General features: G+C 35.0%; 1 protein-coding gene across 1 annotated transcript in view; it reads left to right on the top strand.

The window, feature by feature from the left end:
- Positions 1–16,115, top strand: part of lmbrd1 (LMBR1 domain containing 1) — a 91,239-nt gene extending 75,124 nt beyond the window's left edge. The window contains exons 15-16 of the mRNA XM_088934244.1: positions 14,723–14,814; positions 15,342–16,115. Of these exons, the coding sequence (XP_088790370.1) occupies positions 14,723–14,814; positions 15,342–15,455 (206 nt within the window). The 3' untranslated portion in view covers positions 15,456–16,115. The remainder of the gene's footprint in view (positions 1–14,722; positions 14,815–15,341) is intronic.
- Positions 16,116–17,189: the final 1,074 nt, after the last annotated feature.

Raw genomic sequence — 17,189 nt, 5'->3', positions numbered from 1 at the left:
ATGCTGGTTACGAGATGGATGGATGATAGTGTTCTTTTAGTTTTAGCTTGCTTGGGAATGCAGGTCCTTTTTTACATTTCTGTATTTTTAATTATAGTAACACTTTCTATTAAAACATGATGCACTCTTTGGGACTGCTGATTTCTTTGGTATTTGAGAAAATAGCGACAATAAATGGCCTCATTAGAGCTTATGTGTCCCTATATAACAGTGCAAAGTGTTCTCTGTGTGCATAAAGGACTATAATATTTCTATTGAGTACATCAAAATAAAGGAATTTCAGATCCCTTTCATTGGAGGTAGGACTAAGTGCCTTTGATTAGTTTTATCATTTCCCTTGCTTGATTAGGATAGTACACAGGCCAAAACTATACTAACTTATTTAATTAGAAGATTTTGAAAAAAAAAACAACATTTGACCAGCTTCTGTTAAGTGAGGGTCTTCATTTTGTTATTCAAATGAGAAACAAGTTTGATTGTAGGCATTCAGTATTATTATTATTGCATTGAAACTTTAAGATATTTCATTAAAAAGGTAATGAAAACATATCTTTCTGGTCTGTTTGATTATTGAAGATGGCGGAATTTATAATTATTGATTTCAGCGTTCCTTGGTGGTCTTAGAGTGTGGTTTAATGCGCTTTGGATGACAACTGAAAGGTTGTCCTAGTTCCTGAAATGAAATGTTTTAATAAGTTGTGATCCTTTACACTGAGCAGGTTCTTAGATATGTGTTATTGCTGTGAGATACCACATCAGCCGTATTGTGAACTGTACAATAGGAAAGCCTCTAATTTCCAACCTGATGCAAGCAACCTCATATTCCCTTCAACCCTCTAATTTAGAAATCACTGAAGTGGATACTTAATGCCACTGTGCTCAATGAACCGATAACTTTCAGAATCTTCAGCCTAGAAAATGAAGAAATTGCTCAGGCTCAATTAACTGTGTGTAGTACCAAACTCCACAGTAGAACAGGAGATTGGATATAATGACCCTAATAAGCATTAAAGTGGAAAAGATTATTAAAAGTAATTAAATTAATAACTTCATTACATTGACATATTTAGTTTATCTGGCTTTGGCTATATTCATTGGACATTTTAAATTTGTCTGAGCTAATCTTTGATTGGATATTTTCTTTCCCATTCAAGTATTCAGCAAAATGTTTTTGAATAAGACAGCTGTTGTTGATGATTCTTTCTGAATGACTTCTCTTACTGTAATGTTTCTTGTCGAGGTGGGGTAAATAGTGATAGGTAGTGATCAACCAGGGAAAATGGTTCACTTGTAGTTTTGGTGGTATTTGGAGATACACTGCAGTTTTGGAGTAGACGGACCTTAATATTATTATTATTATTATTATTATTATTAGGTACCTGTTACTTGTTCAATGAAACCAAAAATTAAATCTGCAAAGTAATAAGAATGAAGAAACTTTGATTCTTGCTTGATTGTCTTTCTTAATTTCAAATCAGAGCAAAGTATAATGCTTTTATTTTCCCACCAAAGACCTTGCTCCTCTTCTGCCCTGAGATCATTCTGCTTAGAAATGGTAACATCTAGTATGTCAGAGGACATATGAAACATGTGAAAGTTTGAGTAAGGGGCAATTAAGAGTGTTGGCTTGCCCCCCCCCCTTCTGGCCATTACCTTATGTCTGGGAACCTCTAACAGTCATCACAGGAAATAGTATGTATGACAGATTCTGTCAGTTGCACATGTTTAGGTAAATGCATTCCCATTACTTTCTCTCAGTATTGGTATGTTTCATCTTGTAATTCTTTTTATAAGACTTGCCACACTGTCAGTGAATTTGATTTTCTTTTCTGATTTCTTTTAAGAGGTCACACCAATGGATTTTGTGGGCATATATTTACTTTGTTGTTTGATCTGTGATACATCACAGATACATTATTTTAGTGGGCACGCTCAGCTATAATTGAGAAGTTTCTGACTAGAGTTAACTAAACAATAAAAGCTTATTCTTGAGCTTATTATTGCTTTCAGGTACGTTCTTCGTTAAAGGAAGGAGTGTTATTTTTTTGCCGACTGTATAATGATCGAAGTTAAATTTCTCTTTAATTGTTATGTAGTAGAGAGAGTGTATTGTGCTCATTTTATTGTTTTGAGATTTATATTGCTACCTGTTAAAAACATTTGCAAAATACAGTATGTAAGGAAGTCTTTTGCACTGAATTTGATATCCATCTTCAACATTCATTTTTATAGACTGAAAATGTCAGTTCTTATTTCTCAAAAGGTACGGGAGAATTATTCTTTTTATATCCTGCTTTGTCTGTTTATAGAAGTAACGTGATTTTTATTTTTGGAAAATGAAAGAAAAACAGCTAGGTTCTACAGGGCAAGAAAGAGAAGACATTTCTGTGATGCTGTTCTTAACTTCATGTGTGTTATTTAAGGCTGTAGTTATGGCTGATTAGCTGTGCTAGTAATGGCTGTAGTTAAGTTAAAAGTTACCAACCAACCATTATTAAAACAACGTTATTATAAATAAAATACATTACTTGGGTAAAGGTTCTAAAAATTATGAATTTACTTGACTTTGTCAAAAGTTGAGTTACTGAGCACAGCTGCATGACTTTACAAAGGAAGGTTTATTCACAACTGTGTCCCCATTTTGCCAGTATCCTAGGTTTCGTGTTCAACAATGCTGTTCTTGAAGTACTTTAACGTTTTCTGATGGAGCAGGAGAGAAACACAGGGAGATATTGCTGCTTTTCTTAATACTTAAACTTGTCCTTTTGGAAAAGTGTAGCAGAAGAAACAAGTGAAAATAACCATAGGTTTTTTTTAACACATCCTCAGTGATTTGGTTTTAGATATAAACGAGAGTTCTCATAGGCACAGTTATATATTTGAAAAGGTTTGTCCTTTGGATGGATGAACTGTAACTGAAAACTCAATACCTGAACCCTGTAATATTTCAATGAAGGATTGCTGTTTGAAGGTGAAACGGGTCAGCAGTGAATGCAATAATTTGTTTAGGCAGACTACTGTTGAGAACCATCTGTGAGTCACATTCTGAGTCTGTAATTCAGGTGAGCAGCTGGAGCTCTGCAGATGGTGGGGGAGTCTGAGCATCATCACATTTGTTCTGTAGAAGTCTGGTAACTCATGGTTGGCCCTGCAGTAGCTTAACTCTTCACATACTCGCACACACTAGCATAGGTTTCTCAATGCTCAAAGTGAAATAAAACAACCAGCGAGCTTCAAATTAGAAAACTGGGAATTGGCCTCCTACCTCTGAAGTGCCTCTTTAAAATCTGTTTTTGTTTTTACTTCAGTAGAGTATTTTCTTGGACTGAAAATATGCCATGCTATTGTTTTTTGTAAATATGTGAAAAAACTAGTAAAATGCAAATGTCTTAATAACTGGTATTGACTCAATAAGCATCTCCCTGTGGCCATGGTAATGACAAACTTTTTCAAAATTGGATTTTTTGTCTTTACAATTTGTTCCTTGTACAAATTATATTAGGCATGCATGGACCTGTGACAAAAGTGATAATCTTGTGTGTGTGATGTAACTAATGTACTAAATATATAACTACCTGTATGCATTTAAATTTTTTACAAGAGGATCTGATAAAACTGAGTTGTCAGCACTGTTTCTTTTATGCTTTATATTTAAATTGCCATTTATATAAGCAATTAATTGAGAAGCAACAGAAATGCAAAGTGCAGTGGTGCATTAATTGTGCTGATGCATGGTGTGGCTCTCCTACGTTAGGTAAAGAAGGGAAGGCAGATCAGAATGAGAACCTTAACACTGCTGGGTCTGGCTTTGTTCACCAGATGGTTTCCCAGCCAGACAGTGAAGAAGTTTCCTATAGGTTTCTTTACTCACACACATGGTCAGTTTTTAACACTGCTTATTTTCCCATGCAAATGGAGAAGTCTGATGAAAGTAAAATAACTGTGGTAGGTTTCCTGCACACTCACTCTGATTTCACAGTCAGATGTTGCTGTACAAAACAGCATAGCATAAATGGAATTGTCTTACCATTAAATGCAAAAATGTTTTTTTCAAAAATGACACATTATAAAATGTTTTTTTTAATATGCATATATGATATGATATTATATTTTTCATGATGCCTTAATTTCTAATCCTAGTCCAGAGTATTATAAAAATGTTCTTTGTTTTATATGTATATAGCAGAACAATAAGTCAATGAATACTCACACCTGATAAATCAGTATTGAGATATAGTTGGAGAAAACATTTTCACAATACAGTATATATTGAGAAGTAATATCCCCCTTCTTTCTGTTGTAAAGCCTTCTGCACTTCTGTTTGCAACAGGTCCATCATCCCAAATATGCCATCATATTTTAAAGGAACATGAAATATACAGCAACAGATAAATAAATGCACTCAGCTCAAGTGTATAGGCATCCTTGGAATTTGTCTCCAATGCATCTCCAACTGCATGGTGTTGATGTATCATTTAAATACCCCAAACTCACCAGAGTGATTTTTGTTAGTCTGTGCAAATACCCTCTGTCCTGTTAATCTCTTTCACTCAGATAAATCGCTCTGTGACAAGAGTTCCGTGAAGATTACTATAATAACTGCATCTAGCAATTTTAAATGCAGCTGTCTTGCTGAGCACTCAGTCACTGTTGAATCAGATGATCTGTCGAACTCTGGCAGATCTTGAAGTGCTTCAGTGAGAGTGAGTGCACCATTTTAACACTGGGTGACTAATCTGTTCAAGAGTGCAGATGTTACGGTACTGGCAACATGCAAACAGTCACTTTTTCAACAAATACTTTGTCTCTGTGAGCTTCTGTAAACTTCATGCTCTAAACATGCTATGAAATGGCCTCTTGCTGCAGCTGAGCACTGTACAGATGGCAATAAAGCTTAATGGACAGAGTTTCCTCTGGCAGCTCTGACAAAACGCCCACTGGCCTTCACTTTCTTATTAACACTCTTGGGATTTATCACTTTCAAAAGCAGACTGTAATCTCGTCTTTGTTGCAAATAACATCCATCTTGGAACTTGGTTTCTGTTTTGTTTACCAGCTCATGAAAGAACAGAAGATGGGGAAACAAATAAGGTCTTTCCCCCAATCTTGTTTGGTTACTAGTCAGTAATTGATTCAAGGATCTATCCAACTATTTATTGAAGGGAACCAAAGTCTCACCTTCAACAACATGGCTTTGTTACCCTTTGTGTAACTAAGTGCCTCCTCTCTCAGTCTTTAATGCACCTATTAATTGTACTTGATTCATCTGGTTCTTCCCCATTGTTTGCTGTTGATCCTAAGAAGTCCGTTGGGTTGACTTACCAAACTTAATACCATTAATGATTTTCAATACTTGAATCAAGTCCCCTTGTAGTTGTCTCTGTTCAAGACTATTTTAGTCTTTCGGAGTAAGACAGAAGACTAGCTGCTCTCTTTTGAAGCCATTCCAGAGCAGCAATGTACTTTTGATAATACTGTATGGCAAAAAATGGTGCACAGTATTCTAAATCTAAGGTCTAAGTATTTTGCATTTTTATTTCTTCCCTTACAGTGTAGTAAGAGCAGTGATTCCATCTCCATTTCTATGGGATTTGCCGTGTCTACTGTGTTTTTTTTGGTCCAGCTGAGCTCTGAATTACCAGTGCTAATTGGTGCCTGTAATTGATCTACTTGCTTGTTTAAACTGTTGGTTTATTTGTTGATCCATTCAATCCTGATAGGAAAATGTCTGACTTCTACCTTATTGCTCTTGACAACTTCAGCATGCACAACATGGGAGTGTTCTCCTCTCCATAGTGAACTTTTTTACTTCTGAAACTAAGAAATTAGTACAGGTTTGATTCTAATCCCATTTGACTGTTTAGGAGCAGAAAGGAAATTTAAAACTGTCCGAAATAATCTGCCAGATGTTTACCTGGTCTTGAGTATTGTCTAATTTTTTCTCTGAATTACATTGCATTTACAGTGGTAGGCGTCTCTCCTGTTTTATCATTTGATGAGTTTTCCAGAATCTTGAGTAGTGGTCCTAATACTGATCTTTGGGGTACTAATTACCTTACACCAGTACAGCTCACCCCATTGTGTACTCTGCTCTCTATTCATTCACCAGTTTTCAAGATACATGCAGTCTTCATTGTAAGAATTAACCTTTTATGTTGAGCTTTATTGAAATAATTTTCAAATTCTTCATATGCCATATAACTTGCCTTCCTCATATGCTTAACTATCATTAGTTGTTCAAAGAAGTCTAACTTCTTTAACTGAGTTAGACCTACGGAATGTTTTCTAAATCTGTTGACTATTTTTATTCTCTCTAGAACTTTAACTGTAGTTGTAGACTTGCCTGTAATTGCCGGGTTGGATTTTTTCACTCCATTTGTGGATGGGTCCAACATTTGCAATTTTCCAGTCACTGCTTTCTACTCCTGAAATGCGGCTGTTAAAGGAGCACTACTAATGTGGTATAAATGACATCATTGATTTCTTTCAGTACAATTGGAGAGACACCATCAGGAAATGGAGATGTTTGTTTTCCTTGTATGTGTGATTTGTCTGCCTCTTACTGCATATAATATCATTGAGTACAGGGCTTTAGCTTTCCTCAACCTGTGGCATGTTGTTTTTTTGTTCAACAAAGCCTGTGAAAAATTAACTTGGTACAGTTCACCTTAATCTTCTAAACGTATTGAGATAGCAACTGTGATGTTTTACTTCATCCTTAAATGTTATTTTGCTTTCACAGTGTTCAATTTACTGCACATTTACTTTGAATTTTAGATTTCACTGCATTAGTCTTTTCTGTATTCCTTTTTTGTTTGTAATATATTTTTTAAATGTGTTGCCAATTCAGTTTCAGATGCAATCCTTTGCCTCTTTACAGACATTTCTGGTGATGGTTAACTTATTCTTAACTTTTTAAAATGTAATTAATATATTTATGATTTTATAGTGATTTATTATTAAAATGCATTTAATTCTATCCTATCAAGATTTATTGAGAGCTGATTATTCTAGCAAGTAGAAATTGCTTAAATGTCAGATGGAAATCTGAGATGTTGCAGAGTGATGTGTGTGAATGTGATTAATTCACATGGATTCATTGCTACTAAAATTAATACTTTAAGCAAACTTGATATATAAGCTATCAATATATAACTGATAGATTACTGCAGTTCAAATGAACAGTGCCAGACTGTCTGAATGCAAATAATGATTCGTGCCAATGTCTTGATTTTTCATTTATTTGTCCTTAATTCTGAAATACACTGAATATATGCTTCACATTATATAGAGCCTCAACTACACTTTGCAGCTGAAGTGAGACCTGTTCTGGAACTTTCTCAGCAATGTTCCAGTGATTTGTTGGATGCTTGAGAATAAGCTGAGTTAGTCTGGTGTTATTTCGGGACCCAGGACTAACTCTGGGTACATGTTTAATCAGTTTCACAGACGCACAGTTTTAAACCATCACTGCCCACAGTTCTGACAAGCCTGCTGTCAGTGCTGCCTGTGTCAGAGTTCTCAGTGTCTTTCCCTAGTAGTTCAAATGATCTAGTCTGGGCATGAAATTGTATGAACTTTTTCAGTGTTTTTTGCATTTGAAAATATTTAGCTTATATTTTAATTGTAGTTGGCTATTTGTAATGTTTGTTATGATATTGTTATGACAAAGATTTGAGTACAGAGAAGAATTCTAGGATATATAGATATCTGCTGTTTATAAATTTGTTTTCAATTTGCACTCCAGCAATGACATACATAAAAATGTGCGTGGGATTTAATCTGTTTATTAATATGCTACAGAGTATATTAATATATAATAATAATAATAATAATAATAATAATAATAATATATTTTATCATTTATATATTTTTATTTATAATAAAGTACAGAACAATGATTTCCAGTATTCTGTCTACATTTCTACAGTGGACATGTAAATTGTACAGAATGCTGCTAAATTTTTAAACCACTCATTAGAAAATTGCAGATGAATACTTAAAACATTCAGATTTTAGGATTTTAACTTACTGTGAGTGAAATATATTGGTTTCATCTTTCAATTTTGCAGCTAAAGTTTGGCAGCAGCCGTTTCTGTTTGCCAGTTCATTTCCCTAAGGATGGCTGCATCCTTTTCTCCTTTTGTTCCTATGTTTTTAGTTTTCTTTATTTATTTTTTAATTGCTTACAATAATCATTGCTTTGTTATGATGATTATAAGTTTTCCTTCTATCTCTAAAATTCTCTTAAATTCTACAACTAGGATTTTTTGTCTCAGGGGAACTCTTAATGAAGTATATTTTTGTTCTTTTTATGCCAGTTCTTGTGGGATTTAAGGGTAGATTTAAGCCATGGAGCAAGAGCAAACAGCCTTTTACCTTGTTGAACATTAACTGATGATGCTGTCCTGTCATGTTGGATAAGTCCATTTCACATGTACTGAAGACTGAATTAATGTATTGCCCCCTTTTCTCTATTAATGTAGTTATATTCAAATGTAAAGGAAGGCCTTTTGCATGTATAGAGATTGCACTAATTTGTCTTTGAAGTATTTTTTCCATATTTCAGCTTTGCAGATGTGTTTTAGTGAGATGTTATAAATATTGATAGGAAATTTGTTTAAGAACAGCTACTGTAATTAAACTGGGACTATGAAGTGGTTTGAAGTCTTTCTTTTTGTTTGTTTTGCAATAAAACATATTAATTTCACCTTTCAAGCACTGTTCTCGATTAGCATGTCTGCGGTATCCTTAAATATTTAACAGTTTTGTTGCTTTCAATTGAACACAAGTATTTAAAACATACTATCCTCCTCCCTAGAAGATTTGCTAAAAAAAATTCTGTGCGTTCCCTGATAAGGGTTTGTTGAATCTGACTTTCATTGAAAAGGAATAATGGGATGATTTGTTTATTTCTAGCACAGTTTTCGGGTCATAGATATACGGTAGTACACAGTCATAAGTTTTCATAAGTCATAAGTTTTCTTTGGACAGAGAGATAGCATTCATGTCGAAAAGGAAAAGAAATGTGTTGTTGCTCTTTTGACATAGGATAAGCACAACATGTGTTATGCAAAACAGTTTATAGTGAAATTGGTAATGAATAACTAAAATCATTCTCTACAAATTCACTGATATCATTTAAAATATAGTTTTTGTGATTTTAATATTTATTGTATTAAGATCACTTTATTGGCCATATATAATTTCTTGCATTAGGAATTTGTCTTTTCGCATATCCCAACTTGCTCTCCATGAGACACACAGACAGGGAGAGAAGCCATTTATATGGCGCCCCTGGAGCAGTTTGGGTGAAGGGCCTTGCTTAGGAGCCCAACAGAGGATTCCTCTGCCTGCTGGGAGATATGAACTGGCAACCTTCCAGCCACAGGCACAGATCCTTAGCCACAGAGCCACCGCACTGCCGTGTGCGTAAAATAGTTTCTTTTGTGAATTCACTGTATTCTTGTTGAAAGTTGTGACCAGTTTAATTACTGAATATGTGATATGTGTTTGCTGAGGTTTAAACTGTCATGACAGTGAACACTGCTGCCTTAAATACAGAATATGGTGTTTGTTTTTAAAATTGCATTTCCCTGGGTACTAGTGAATAATGACAGGATCACTGGACCACATAGAAGAGGAAGAACTTGGATTACAGCTAATGTATATTTCTATGCCAATATGCTGTTATTCTGACAAACTAAATAAAGAGTGTGGTGGGACTAGAAATTAAAGATAACAAACAGCCCCAGAACACTATTTACATCTGCAAGGTGGGAAAAACAGACTGTTTCTGCAGCACTGGAAATGGAACAGTGCGTAGGTAGTATGGAAGAGGGGTCTGAGATTAATGATTCATCTCCTGAACAAAAGGGTTTTGGTTTTTTTTGCCACTTTAATTAAGAAATAGAGTACTCATATTTTATTCATGTCCTTGCTATCAAGGTTACAAATAATGTAGCTGTAGCTTAAACAGGAATGGTGTGTGATTTTCAGATTTTTAGATCAGCTGTCCCTTGTCATGTGTTTAGATGTATATCTTCTAAAATGTGCGTGCATAGATATTTTCTGGTGGAGAAAAGCAGCCCAGTTTGCTATTCTTCCTATTTCGGTTTAGTTCAGACTCCTGAAGAAGCTCCACAGCGGAAACGTTGTCTCTTTTCTTTCCAGCATGGAATAAACTTTTACCTGTTCCTTTGCAGCCTGCGCATACTGACACAGCTACCCACTTGTGTTTTTCGTTTTGGATAATGGTCACAACAATTTTCTGTTAGAGCCTAGACATATAATGGTACCCTTTAAATTTTTTCATACAAATGATTAACTGTAAGGCTAATTAAGCATAAGAATCCAGATGCACTACTTGTTTTTAATAACTTCTATTTAAATTAATTACATTTATTTTTAAAGAGAATTAATTTTTACATAAAACAACCCATTTGGTATTTTTTAATCCTTCTTTGACTTTGAAAGCCTTGAGAAGGTGCTTTCTGTTGCCTTTTAATAGGTTCTTAACTTTTCTTATGGATATTGGAACTCATCTCCATGCTGAACCTCTCTATCTCCCATCTATATAAGGGTTTGTGGTCTGCTTTTATGAGCTCATACTTTCCATGTTCTACCAACCAAAAGCTCTGATTTTATATGTTCTCTTTACATCTCTTAACATCTTTATTGAGGCTTTGTGTTGTTTTACTGTAAAGGTCATGAAGACTAAGCTTGATCTTCTTAAAAGAAGATACCAGTTGTCACATAAAATGTCTTTGAAGTCTGTCTGTCCTTCGGTTTTACTTAGGACACCAGGACCCTAAGCAGAACTGAAGTATTTCTGTTTTTTCCTATAGTAGTATGTGTTACTATAATGATACTATATACAAGGAGTTATTTCAGTGCCCATTAACACCAGCAGTATTTGGGACAGGGTACAAAATCAAAATAACATTGAACAGAAATAAAGAAATGAAGCTGAAGAAAAAGGAGAAAAGTTGCATACAGTACATTAATTAAAAACCTGACCGAACAGATATGTCTTTAGATTTAAAACTGTAAGAGTTAACAGGGAGCGAGTTCCAGAGTTGTGGAGCAAGTCAGATGAAAGCACATGCCCAGAGATGCTTTTACCAATACAGTGATTGGGTGTGTAGCACTTTAAGAGTTAGAAGTAGAATTTTGAACTGATTGCGCTGCATAATGGGGAGTCAGTGAACACGTGTCGGAAATGGCATTAGAAGTCAAGCAGCTGATTTTTGAACCATCACACAGGGGACACAGAAAAATAAACACAGTGTTACTAAGAAAGGTGAAAAACTGTACTTTTTACATGTGTTATGAAAAAAAAACTCATAAAAATATAAACCTGGTACTCTTGTAATTAACTAAACCTTTTATTTATTGTATACTATTTGAACTAAATTAAAGCACTAACTAAAGAATTAGGCAGCTGCTGTGTTCTACTTACTGGCAGAGCAGAAAACGCTCTCCATCTTAGACTGCAGCTGCTGACTTACTGTGACTCAGCCTGAGGTTTTCTTTTGACCTCACTCCTCCCACACAGGTCCTTATCCCTTTTCCCAAGGCATCATTTCTGTCTTATCCTTGGTCTCTTGTGATGACAGTCCATGGGTCTGCCTTTCTCCTAAAGTACCACTGTACTCTCTAGCATAGATGGGAGATGCACTTCATGGTTCACAAATGTCTGTTGTAGTTATTGACCAAAGACACATAAAAGGGGCCTAACACTATCCCACTTGAGAAAATGTGTAACATTACGAAAGAACCGGCTTCATCGCTTCACAAGCATCTTTCACACACAAGGCCACTAAAGCAGATAAGTCCCAGCCACAGCTGGCAACAGCTCTCACACCCACACAACATCAACGGTGTCTAGGTAGCTCTGAAGACACAGCACCCACACGCGCATCTCCGATAGCTTCACTAGCACAAATGCTAACAACAAAGTCTATATTCATAGCAGTTTCACACTATTTCTTTGTGACATTGTGATAATGTATAGACAAAAGCTGTATGTTTGATAGAGTATTATAAAAATGGAGAGAAAACAAATCATGCATTTTTTTAGGAATGTAGGTCATTTTTAAACATCTCTTAGTTGTGAACAAAATATCTCCTATTAAACAAAAACAAAAAAATACACATTTTAGGAGTTGATTGTATCTAAATATACTGTACAATATGAAATATGAAAAAGTCTGCTGGTAAATCGATGCTATAGTCTTTTTGCCTTGCGATTTTCCATGACTTTGCTATCAATTGTTAATAGAGTAACACAGACTTCCTTGTGACCTGGATTTAATACATTTTGAAAATTGCTTAATTCTAATTTAATTAATTCATTTAGAACTCCAGATAATTTATACATTATTTAAAATGATATATAATTTATTATAATAGAATTTTTTATATGTATAATTGAATAATTAATAATTAACTTCCTCAATGATGAGAAAATATAAAATTTAGCTATATTGTTATTAATCCAAATCATGGAATTGCTGGGTTAGGTATGATGATAATTTGCCATTCTGTTACTAGAACATACACCAAGCTAAAATGCAGTATGAGAATATAACATAATTTAATAATATAATGTTTAATCAACACAAATGCGTAAAGTAGGTAGCAGTAGAAGTAGCGGTAATAATAATAGCAGTATGTTCCTGATTCTGTCCGTCAGCCGCTGCTGGGATATGTCGGCTCAAGCCAGTGCATCAGGCTTCCCTGCTCTAACCAGCTTCCTCAGACACTTGTTCTGAATAGATGGATATTTTTGCTTTTCATTGGTTCATATGTTGATCCATTAATCCATCCATCCATTTTCAAAGTGCTTTATCTAGTACAGGGTTGCGGTGGGGAGCCAGAGCCTATCCCAGCAAGCACTGGGTGAAAGGCAGGATGCATTCTGGACAGGACGCCAGTCCACTGCAGGGCACACACAGTCTCACCGGGGCCAGTCTCAATCTCAATACAGCATGTCTTTGGACTGTGGAAGGAAACCGGAGCACTCGGAGGAAAAGCAGGCAAACACAAGGAGAACAGAAACTGAATGTGCAAAGCACTGATAGCACTCCAGGAACAGAACTCGGGGCCCCAGCTCCACAACGTAGCAATGCACCACGCCACTGTGCTGCTGCCCACTGTGGATCACATCTGTTCGAAACATGAAAGACACTATAAAATGGGAAGAGTGTGGAAGAGATGTTCACTAATATTGCCCTAATACTTATCTGCACTCCTATGTGATGTAAACTCATATAACATCACATTCTGGACCCTCTTTGGGGATTTCAAAGATAAATGTGTAGTGGCCTTTAGTTATGCACAATACAAAACATAAAAATGGCATAAGAGCTGTTCATTACATCCAGGTACTTATTTTCAAAACTTTCCAGGAAAAAGTCCCCGCTATACTACACTGCTTTGGGAGCTTCAGCTTTGTGTTTTTATATCATGGATTTTTAATCATTTTTCTAAGTTTCTATTTTCTAACTTTCGGAGGCTCTGTGAAAATACCAAACGACTACCAAGCAATTAATAATGTTAATTGCAGATAATTTCAGGGTAGGGGATAATTGCACAGTAGGAATGTTTTAACGTATACTCTGTACTCCTTTTATGCATTTTTGTTACATTTTAATTCATAAATGTTAATATATGGAAGATTGTTCTTGGCTAATTCAATGTGTGTATAAACTTGGAGTTAAGTATTTACACCCACTCCCTGGATTACACAAGGGCTCTGTTTCTCACGTTCTTTACATTACCCAGATTTTAAAGAAGTCAGAAGCAACCCGTTCTGAGCAGTTTCACTGTCACACCGGGAGACAGAGAGCAAGAGAGAATGTAGCAGCAGCTAGTACTCCATGAGGTTGCAAGAGAGAAAAGAAACTTTATCCTTTATATACGGGAGAAACGGGAAATAACAAGGAATGGAAAAAATATATTGCATAATTAGAATAAATATCAAGCATAGCTTACACTTAAAAATGGTCTACACTAAATAAAAACAGTATTAACAAATGTATATTGTACATTTCATTAAATTACACTGTACTGTCTGCTAATTAAATACTAAATAAAATGCATGTTAAATGATGAAAATAATGGTCACCTGGGTGCTTCCCTGACATGATTGCTATTCAGGTTATATGAGTTACTCAAACATTTCAGCAAAAAAGCACCATGTGATAACAGGGGAGCTGTGGGAGTGACACACGTGTGCTCTGCACTAATAAACCAAGGAAGGAACTTGCAACTCTATGTGCCCTTTGTGTGTCATGAACTTTAGGCAACTTGAAAATGTTATTATGGGAGCCATGGGGGGGTTTTATGTAAATAAGAACGTATGTAAGTTGACTCTTATGTAACCAAGGAAGAGTGTGTATGTTGCAATTTTTTTTCTATGAAATCGCATATCTAAGAATAACTTTTCTCAAGAAGCGCTTTTCTTCAGCCAGTTTCTTTTAGACACATGATTTTATTTGTCGTTACGACAAGGTCAGACGTGCTTGGTGAGAACACTGGAAGGTCACTGTTATGCAGTTATGTCTGTTACTTTCAAGATGAGATTATTAATATAATACAGTACATTAAAAAAATGTATTTTGTTTGGTTCTTTGTGCAAGTGATATATGGTCAGTATTGTATAGTATTTGTCTAATACATTTACCATTTTCTGTCTTCTTTCCCCTATATTTTACAGATCAGTGCACTGTGACAAGAACATACCTGTTTCTTCATAAGTTTTGGTTTTTCAGTACTATCTATTACTTTGGCAACTGGGCCTTTATTGCGGTAAGCCATTACTTTAACATTTACCAGTTATTAATAAGGATACATAAATTCCTGTATTGATGTGATACATACAAAAATATTTGCTTTTTACTTATTTATGCCAGGATAACACTTTTACAATTCGACAGACATAACGCAAGTAAAACAATAAAGATTGGAGTCGGTGACTGTGATTAACTCAGCAAAGCTTAGGTATTAGTCATTCTGTATGAGAGTAATGTGTTGTTCATTTTATCATTGCGAACAGTGTTGTAATTCGAGAGCTCAGGGAGAGTGTTCTTAGAGTGTGTCTGCTTGGAAAACTACATTGTATTTTGGCTGTTAAGCCTTCTTTTAGTGTAAAGAAAGTTTAATGCAGAAGACTTAGAATTTAGAAATCCATCTCACCTGAAAAATCCTAAACAGTTTAATTGTTTTTTCCCCCTTTCTTCTACTTTTTGTAGAGTAGAATTATTCTTTACTTGTTCCTTTGCATCTCCACACTGTAACCTATATATTTTTTTAAAAAGGCTCTTCTGTGCACACAGGTGTTCTTTGTTGGGTTGCTGGTATCTTGCTGCAGAGGAAAAAAGTCAGTGATTGAAGGTGAAGTGGAGGAGGATGACTCTGATTTCAGTGATGAGGAATTCATGCATGTTTAACATTTCTCACGGTGGAGAATCATTGAACCTTTATGGAAATTAAGTCAAGAAGCCTCATTGTTAATGTCAGATTCACTGGGTGTCACAACTATAGATATGAACAGAGGATTTATTTAAGTGTGTTCTCCTTTTTCTCCCCTTTGTCAGTTATGAGTTTTATATTTATTTTCCTCCTTCTATGTCTATATCATGTGCATATTAGCAACATTGAGTATTTGGGAGAAAACATTTGGATTTAATATGACTTAATTATTCCACATTTCCACATTAGGTAAAATATACTAATTTATAAACCTTGTGTTTATGGTTTTATTAAGTCTTGAATTGAGTTAAAGAGAATTATACCAGTATCACACACAGTATACAATATACATAAAATAAATGGTATTACCCTATAATTTTATCTTCTTACAATTAACTGCATTTTGGTTGTTTTCATTCTAATACAGATCCTTCCATATGAGGTACATAGTATGATGTGAAGTTTTGCGGTTTCTAGAATTTCTATGTTGCTGAGCATGTTTTCTTTTTTAAAAGCGTTTTGATTTTTTTCTTCCTGTTGTGTTGAAAAATAATTGTACAGTTTTGCAGATTTTTTCTGTGGATCATGCCTCTTTGCACTTCTAATAAAGAATAAACTTCAGTGCTTTATGAATTGCAGTGTTAACTTTGCATGACTGTGATAAATGTTCTTGCTATGTAACTGTCACAAAAGACAATTTACGGATTCATCAGCTAACAGACTCCAATGAAACCTGATGTTCTGTTCACCACCGAAAAACAAAGGCTGCCAATATCAAGTGCAAAGACAATAAGAAAAACAACTTTCTTTTGTTTTTAACATGATCCATGAAATGTTACTACTTCGGATTCAACAGTTTTTCTGTTATGAAAAAGAAATATTTAAAGGAAAGGAACTTGATATTTCTATTCATAACTCTAGATGTGTTTTACATACGTGGTTATTTACAGTTTAAAATATAAATGAGATCAATTCCAGATCCAGTAAGAGAAAATACTAACCTTTCTTATTTTTCTGCTACGAAGAATAGTGCTTCAATTATTGTTAGATCTGAGCTGGGACATGCTGGCAATGTGAACCCATGAGTGAGATAAGATTGTTTTGCAGACGTACTTCCTTGTGTGAACTCTGCATGTGTGCCTGTTGTGTGCACGGAAAGTTAATGAGGAACTGTCATGAATTTAATACGAGTTAAGGGCCTGAAGGACTCGGGAATTAATAATTCCTAATGATGTTTTTGTTATATGGTTGGCTTCAATATTTTATTCTGTGTTTCTAATTGGCAATGAGCTTTGCTTCAGTTTTCAGGGTAGTTGTTCTTGATTCGGTCATTGGGAATCTATTAAAAGTTTCTTAGATTTTCTGACAGGGACACAGATTATTTCACAAAGTGAAGTCCTTTAGGGAAAAAAAACAGTTTTTACATAAGGAGACTGGCATTAAATGTAAAGTGAATACACGAATGACACGACAAGAACTCTGTTTGGCTTATATATACTTCTCAGTTGTGAGTTTGAGGGGGAGCTGTAACAGTGTTAAACTGGCACAAAACAGCTGCAGAAGGCACAAAACAAAGAAATGTTCTTCCTATGTAACTGTCACAAAAGACAATTTACGAAGGGTTAAGATAGTAATACATTATTTTGAAATCTATAAAAATAAACTGTAGTTCTGTAAAATTTAAAGACTTTAATATCACCTCACCGTACTAC

The sequence above is a fragment of the Atractosteus spatula genome, chromosome 15 (assembly GCF_055471065.1).
Source record: "Atractosteus spatula isolate fAtrSpa1 chromosome 15, fAtrSpa1.hap1, whole genome shotgun sequence".
NCBI classification, from domain to species: Eukaryota; Metazoa; Chordata; class Actinopteri; order Semionotiformes; family Lepisosteidae; genus Atractosteus; species Atractosteus spatula.
This window is presented reverse-complemented; position numbering and strand designations above follow the sequence as displayed.